The sequence below is a fragment of the Hydractinia symbiolongicarpus genome, chromosome 5 (genome assembly GCF_029227915.1).
Source record: "Hydractinia symbiolongicarpus strain clone_291-10 chromosome 5, HSymV2.1, whole genome shotgun sequence".
Taxonomy (NCBI): domain Eukaryota; kingdom Metazoa; phylum Cnidaria; class Hydrozoa; order Anthoathecata; family Hydractiniidae; genus Hydractinia; species Hydractinia symbiolongicarpus.
The window spans coordinates 13,743,192-13,751,549 of record NC_079879.1 but is presented as its reverse complement, the minus strand read 5'-3'; the positions used below and the strand labels follow the sequence as shown (position 1 = coordinate 13,751,549).

The following is an 8,358-nucleotide window of genomic DNA, read 5'->3' as shown; positions in this document are numbered from 1 at the left end:
AGTTACTAAAGTTGCTTTTAACCATTTTTAGCTGGTTTGCAACCTTGCTGGGTGTGAACTTAAATACAAAATATATATGACTGAAACTGAAGAAATCACAAAGTACCAAACAAAAAAAACATGCCTGCTACTTTCTTTCTTTTCATTTCTTAAAATTTTCTTCCAAGTTGTGAACGTTTTCCAAAGCCTATGATATGCAAAAACGTCTTACAATATAAATCAAATCTTTCACTTTCAATTATCTGTAAGAATAAAATTTCATCTGTACCTGAATTGTTTAAATAAATTAATATTATAAATCTTGTTAAACATCTTCCTCTCGTACAACCAATCCAAGACAGGAACAAGTGTTGTACCATTGGTTTTGCAAATCTGAAAAATATAAGAAGAAAAATTTGCTACCCTTACATTATTTTCATTAGAACATTGGAGCAATTATTGCAGTTTTTGTAATAAAAAAATGCGACAAATAGTAGATAAACATATTTGTCATTACCTTGCTAACATAACTTGCAGAGACTGTATAGTATAGATCACACTTTTGTGCCTCCTTTGGAGTTATAAATATTAAGTCATATGGGTTATATCTTGCAGTGTTGCAAAAGTAGTCTCTAGCCACAAAATACACAAATTCTCCATCGTCTTCCCTTTTAGTTATCATTGTGTCAATACATTTTGCAAAATCAGCTGGAATACCACCAGAGAGAATACCATCACAAGGCCAGTTTAATCGTTTGAACAATGCATGTATCACTTCCAGTACCGAGTGGTTTTGGTATAGATTGTTTCCAGTAAATTTACTTTTTGTTTGCATTTCCCCAGTAATGCTGTGTGAAGAAAACTTTTCACTTTGGATTAATAAATCAGATATACTGTCATCTTTAGCTTTTTGTTTCTAAAGCATCAGTCAATATAGTAAATGACAAAACATCCACAAAGATTATTAACAGAAAATTAAAATAAAAAAATTAAACCTGTTTTAGTAGGATATTTCTTTTCCCAGCATAAAGACTATTATACTTTTGTTGATTAGGAGGATGTGGCACAAACTAATCAATAAAAATAAAAAGAAACATTTAGGATAATAGAAAATCACAGGTATAGGGAACAAAAAGCAAAAAAATTTAAAAAAATATTGGTAAAGTGGTAATCCATGTAGTCTTAGCATTTACACTTAACATCTCATAAAATAATAATGACAATTGTGTGTCTGTCTGTAACAGTTAAAGTGGACATTCTTTTAGCAATTGAGATGTACTATTTTTACATAAGCAAAATGAAATGGATTGAAGTTAAAAGCATTTTGAAAATTTGTTAAGCCTTTGCATTAGACAGTTTAAAACCAGTTTAGGCCAAAGGAAGTCGTACCTCAGTTTACTGTTGGCTGCCCGCATGTATATTTACCACCGCATGAAAAATGTCATTATTAAAAAAAATGTCATTATTGTCTTCACTTTTCCTCCAGAGAATGAAAATATGAAGTAATCACTCAAAGAATATCTTAATAAACCCCTCTGACATGCTTTACACATCACCACACCATCATCACTGCACATGTCGTCATGCTTTATTTACTAACCCTCTGATTTTTAGTCGCCCCTGAACCACATTTTTTAATCCTGCATGAAAATATTACTGAACCGGTATAGTAAAACATATAATAAAAAAATAAATAAACAAAAAGATAATTAAGTATTCAATATACATAAGTGATGAACATATTCATCACAGTTCCATAAAGAAAGAAATGAAATATACTCAATGCATCCTATTTCGAAAAAGCTATTGCGTAATTTCGATTGATGTCACAATCGATCGAAAGTGTTCTTTTTTTGAATGTTTTCAAATGTAATGTAGTGTGTTAATTTAAATTTTGAAGGGCCTTTGTTCCAATGCGTGCCATACAAAGTCGTGCGATCAAGCCTTGCCTCATTTGGATATATGCCCCAGTCTCCTGAGGTTGTCTTTCGGCGTTGTAGTTCCGGTTCGGGCTCTGAGGGCTTTGGGTTCAAGCTAGCTAGGTGGAGGGACAAAATAATGAAAAATGAATAATGAAAATTTCCCACATGGTACACCTGAGATACAGACGACGGTAAACTGAGGTACAAATTCCTTCGGCATTAAGACCAAACATAACTTCAAAACATGTCAAATAATGGTTCTCAATTGTTGCAAGAACCACCTTGGACCTTAATTGGTCTAATTTCTCAAAAGCTGGGCAAACCCAAATCTGTTTCACATCAACAAAAAAACAAATCTCAATATTTTTTTAATGGCTTTGTCAAAAGCACATGATGTCATCAAAATATCCCTCTCTCTATCTGTCTTCCTAATCAAGTGGATTTCTTCATGGACTATTCAAATAGTGACTGATAAATTCTTGCACATATTGCAGTATCAAATCCAGACAGATCCATGATAACGTTGGGGGTGATTAGGGTATTCAGTGAGAATTTAGAGTAGGGGTCCAGTAAAACGTCTGATGCCTACTTTTTTCCATAATTTTAAGACTTTCTTGTGACATATATACTAATTTGTGATAACACTGCCGAAACAAGTTTTTTTGACATCACTGGTAAAACAGGTTTTATGACATCACTGGCGAAACAAGTTTTGTGATGTCACTGGTGAAACAAGTTTTGTGACATCACTGGTAAAACAAGTTTTGTGACATCACTGGCAAAGAATTTTGTGACATCACTGGCGAAACAAGTTTTGTGACAGCACTGGCAAAACAAGTTTTGTGACAGCACTGGCGAAACAAGTTTTGTGACAGCACTAGCGAAACAAGTTTTGTGATGTCACTGGTGAAACAAACATTTCTAGCAATTAACTGTGTTTTGTAAAGAGTAACAAAACATTGTAAAGGTGGAACTCACACATTGTTGGTATAATGATATGTTTCATATATAGTTCTGAATGCATGTTTTACCAATTTTCTTCTAATTCTTCTTGGCTAGGAAACAGGTGTTTTTCACCAAGCAAAAGAAATTTTATAAGAATGGAAATAAAAATGCAGTTTTCACAATACGAAAAGTTAAAAAAAAATTTAACAAATAAAGATAAATTCCTTTATGTATAAATACATAAATAAATTTGGTAAAACATAAGCCATATTTATTTTTAAAATGAAAACATCGAACATATTTTTATTTTGAAACATATATATAGCTGACAATCAGGAAAACAACAGTATGCTAAAAATATTACAGATCAATATCACATGTGAAGCATTCTTCAGTATAAAACTGATGGCAAAGAAATCTAAATATTGTCTTTTTTTAGCACGTCCACCAAACTTTTTTAAAATACACTATCTAAGGTTAGGCCACAAGTATCTGTTCTTATTGTTGGTGTAATGGGCTGTGGTCTACTGTAAAGCATTAACAAATCTTTTTTAGTATGTTCTCAACAACACATAGCAAAGGATTGTCATTTTTTACCAGTTATGTCACATTAAATTTTTAAGGACCATGTCTTCAAAGTATATTTAAAAAGTTTACATCTTAATGATCACACAGGAATATCACACATGGGCATAAGCAAAAAACATTAAAACTTTTTTTTACAGTTAATTTAGGGTAGTTAAAGAATGTTTGCCTAGCAGCATAATTTTTGATCTGTTCTTGCATTTTAGTCCATTTTTTAAAAAAAATGTAATAGTAAATGCTGCCATTATCAATCGTCACTTTCTAACATTTATTGATAAGTAACTTTGTGCAAAAACTAAGAAAACAACTGATTAACGGATCTTGATAAAAGCTGTGACATACCTATCGTGTGTGACCAAAATACCAGATTGTGGATCTTCTGATATTGGGAACAAAAAAATAAATAAAAATAAAAGAACAAACTATTTTAGTTCATTTGATGTTGCTGAATTTAAGTTCTTGATTCAAAGATCCACTGGACCATTCTTTTAACACAGTCATACGAGTATGGATGACCAATAACAACTTTTAAAATACATTTTGTCATTACCTCTTTTTAGTGCTTTGCACTTTATAAGTAAGTCCACTTAATTTTCTTTTTATAAGGTCTTACAATAATCAATTTTACAAAATGATGTAAATGATAATAAAAGCGGGTAACACAAGGTTATTAACATCATTGTTTGCAGAGGTATATCTTAAAAAATCTAGACATGAATGCCCCTATAGTATTAGTCTTGTATTTTTACTGTATATATAAAATTGAATTTTCGCTCAGACAAAATTAATAAATAACTTTTATAGTACAAATTGAAATGGCTTACAATTGAAAAAAGGAGGAGATACCAGTTTCTAAAAACTCAAAGATTGTTTTAAATAGGCAAAACAAAGTTTCTGTTGGGCAATTTACAAAACACAAATTTTCTGTAAATATTTCTTGTCACTCTTATTTTGTGTGCTTAATTATCCATCAATTGCTATTACACTGTCACATTAATACCAAGGAAAATAATATTATACCTTATTATGCTGCAACACTTGTGAATTTTTAGGATGATGATATAACCTGGCCATTAAATGATTGTTAATACAAACTGCACTTCTTGGGTTTCTTTCAATTGACTTGTTTGCCACAACTTCATTTATTGACAGATCAGACTGTTTACTAAATTTTCTTTGCAATAATTCATTGCCGTCTTCTTTAGCTGTTGGAACTGGTGTTGTGTGTATAGTTGCAGGTGCGCTTTTGATCTCCATATATGGGTTGATGTGATATCGTGGTATTTTAAACCCCTCAATGACAGAGTTTTGTGGTGCGACATAATTCTGCTCTTTGAATTTGGACATATTTTAAATTTTTTAGTCATTGCTAAAATATTGCTTAACAATTTAAATTGATTAACTAAACTAAATTTATAGAAAAATGTTAGTACCGTCTAAATTATCTTTGCAATTTTCGTCCCAAGTGAAATCTGGACATCAGATGCTCAGATTTTACTTCGAACGAGAATTGATGCAAGGCAAATGTTTCAAAGTTTTTCTTGTGTCTTTACAATACAATTGATCAAACGAGTGTCAATTAGCAAAAAAATTTTAAAGTAATCAATTTACCTTTATATCTATGCATTGACAAAGTTTGATTGTTGATCCCTTAACAGGTCTAAAATAACCAATCCCAGAAAATGTTGCAATTTGTTATTCCTTAAATGATATCATAAATTATGCAGCATAATTAAATCTGAAATTCTTTACAGTACAGTCCAGATGTAAGCGTACGCGTACGCTCAACTTGCAAAAAAAATTGCTTTCATTAAAAAAAACAATAGGATAGCGAGTTCCTTTCAAATTGCGCGAATATAATTGCTTCGTGTTAAAAACAAAAGCATAGGAAGAAACATTGTTTAAAAACAATACTCTGCGCGAGAAAAAATTAAACGCGAAGGCCATTGTATTTTTATTTTTTTTAACAACGAAACTAATTATATAACGCGATTTTAATCTCGATATATTTAAAAAACACAAGCTCTTTTAAAAAACAAGAAATGCAATGATCTAAATATTTAAAAAAAAACTAATGCTACTTTTAAAACTTTTAGTAATATTCTTTATCGTCGAAACATATTTATTAACATGCGAAACTTTAAAGTTCTTTTTATAAAAAGCAACGTTTAGCAACGCAAACGGGAAACCCTACGTTCGGGACTTTTCCCTTCGCGATAAGATTTCAAAAACAAATTAAATTTTAATACCGAAATCTTTTATTTTATAAAACTATCAAACAATGGATCGCCATGTCACATTGATAGAGTTGATAACATTTTAAATACTTAAAACACTATCTAACGAAGCTTTCCTATCGCCGTTCTCGTTCTGTAACTTTCTAAAAAATCATTTCTATCGCCGCTCTTCGTTATTAAACTTTTAAAATGTGATATAACGAATCTTTTCTATAGCCGTTTTTTGTTTTTAACTTTTAAAATGCGATCTAAAAAAAACATTTCTATCGCCGTTTTCCGTTTTAAAACTTTAAAAATGCGATCTAAAAAAACAATTCTATCGCCGTTTTTAGTTTTTAAACTTTAAAAATGCGATCTAAAAAAACATTTCTATCGCTGTTTTTCGTTTTTAAACTTTTAAAATGCGATCTAAAAAAAACATTTCTATCGCCGTTTTTCGTTTTTAAAATTTTAAAATGCGATCTAAAAAAACATTTCTATCGCCGTTTTTCGTTTTTAAACTTTTAAAATGCGATCTAAAAAAAACATTTCTATCGCCGTTTTTCGTTTTTAAACTTTTAAAATGCGATCTAAAAGAAACATTTCTATCGCCGTTTTTCGTTTTTATACTTTTAAAATGCGATCTAAAAAAACATTTCTATCGCCGTTTTTCGTTTTTAAACTTTTAAAATGCAATCTAAAAAAACATTTCTATTAAAATTAAAGTTTCAATCTTTGTTAAAATATAATAATTTCTATCTCTTAAAAGCTTTATTTAACCCGCGCAAACAACAATGCCTTCTCGCTAGTTTATTTAGTTTCCACGCAAAACAATTGTTTAATAAAAATATTAAACAATGGCTCTTCGTGTCACATTGATAGAGTTGATAACATTTGCAATTATGCTATTGGGAATAGTTATGTTAACACTATTTAACAATAGTTACGCGCAGTTATAATAAGCTATTTTTTCTTCGATAATCTTTTGTTTATTACGCGCAAGTAAATGACTTACAAGACTCGCAAGATAATTAATAAGAACAAAAGACAAACAACTACCGCCTCCGAGAAAAAGGTGTGAAACTTGAGCGTACGCGTACGCTTACATCTGGACTGTACTGTAAATGTGAATATGTTAACTTAAGCTCTATATAATTCAAACATCATTTTTTTACCTCGGGGTTCCCCGGGGTTAATAAAAAGGTAAATTTTTTATTACGTCTTTGTTCAGAAAAATAATTGGGTGTTTTATTGGGTGAAGATTTTTTTCATTAATACTTGCAAGTTAAAGTTAGTATAGTGCACTTTTGTTGTGCAAGGTTTCTTGTGTTTCAGGCTCACAAGTTAAAACTTCCTCTACAAGCTAGCTCTAAGATAGCAAATCTGTTTGCTCTGGCTTCATGAAGTGTAAGATTACTTGCAGCATCTATTTTGAAAAACATAAGAAACTTTTAGTTATGTTTTTTTTTCTTATTTTTATATGCAGCAAGTTACATTAGCATGTATGCATAGTTTGAACTTGTTTGAGCTCAAGGCAGTCCTGTTTTTGTGGCATTCTTGTTATATTCAAATGTCTTTTTAATTTTTAATTTTTTCTTATAAGCCTCACTTTTAAATAAAGATCAAATATAGCATAATTAAATTGTTGTAGCAGGGGACTTATTTGTATAATAGTATGGTTTCAAATATTTTTTCATTTTCTGTCAAATATTTACAAAAAAACTTTGGCACATCAAATTCTGAAAATGTCTTATATTTTATATACTTACTTCTGTGTATAGATGTGTAACAAGTTATCTATAACTCATACATGTACTTTTAACAGTAACTAGCGTCTCTTGTTTCTGGTAAGCCTTGAAAATTCTTGTGTTGCTATATAATTCCTCATTATTTTTTTACTTGACTAAGTTTTTTTGCAAATATCATCAATAAAGAACATGGAGAAACCCTGTAGCTGTGGCTAATAAAACTGTGCAGAAGATACAATTTAATATGTAGTCTTGAGATTCTTTTAATAAAATAAAAGATTTGGTTTAAATCGATAAATTTTCCCCTGATTGTCAAACGATAAAAATAAGAAATGTAAAAATAAACAAGGAGTTATAGCTATATTCTCAGATCCGGGTTAACATGTTTGAAATTTTCTAATCATTTTCAACAAAAATGAACAACATATTTAAATTCAGCACGAAAATTTATGAAAACGTGCACATTTTCAAGTTTATACACTAAGTACAACTGCCTCTATTAGTAGCCAAACTTTTGATGTTTTATGGAGAAATGACCACGCAAATTAACTGCAGTGAAAATTTTTCACTGCAGTTAGCTAGATATTATGGTCAAACTCTTAAAAAATTTAAAAACTTGAATTACAATAAATCCTGTTCTAATAATCTTTTGGTATTCTAAATTTCTTATGTTGTATAATTTTTGCTGATAAATCTAAATATGCCATTTTTCTCAAAAGTTCCTTTTTTTCTTTTTCAAAATTTGATAGTGTTAACCCAGATCCGAGAATACAATAGCAGATAAAAAATGAGCAATCAGTGTGCCTCGCAACTCCCGCCATCTTTGTTTTGGTATTAACTGACGGTGCACGAAATTACTGGGGTTGTGGAGCGGAAAGAGGTCCCGTATGTTCGCAGGCGAAAATTTTTATACCAATTTAAAGTCCTCAGGCAACCTCGCCCCAGGGCTCCTTTTCACTTTTT

At 30.5% G+C, this 8,358-nt stretch overlaps 1 protein-coding gene across 1 annotated transcript; it reads right to left on the bottom strand.

Annotated features, from left to right (window-relative positions):
* On the bottom strand, positions 1-7,856 carry LOC130644915 (uncharacterized). The gene is made up of 7 exons (XM_057450702.1): positions 7,417-7,856; positions 5,043-5,091; positions 4,452-4,800; positions 975-1,049; positions 497-895; positions 269-372; positions 1-187 (listed from the first exon to the last, which is right to left on the bottom strand). The coding sequence occupies exons 3-7, from the start codon at positions 4,776-4,778 to the stop codon at positions 28-30; spliced, it is 1,065 nt and encodes a 354-aa protein (XP_057306685.1). The 5' UTR covers positions 4,779-4,800; positions 5,043-5,091; positions 7,417-7,856; the 3' UTR covers positions 1-27.
* Between the last annotated feature and the right edge of the window lie 502 nt (positions 7,857-8,358).

Excerpts from the sequence above, each read along its gene's own strand:
- LOC130644915 (XM_057450702.1), bottom strand. The coding sequence starts at position 4,778 with ATGTCCAAATTCAAAGAGCAGAATTATGTCGCACCACAAAACTCTGTC. Across the intron at positions 1,050-4,451 it reads AAGTGTTGCAGCATAATAAG|TTTGTGCCACATCCTCCTAA; the intron begins GTATAATATTAT and ends TTTATTGATTAG. Across the intron at positions 188-268 it reads AATTTATTTAAACAATTCAG|GCTTTGGAAAACGTTCACAA; the intron begins GTACAGATGAAA and ends TGCATATCATAG.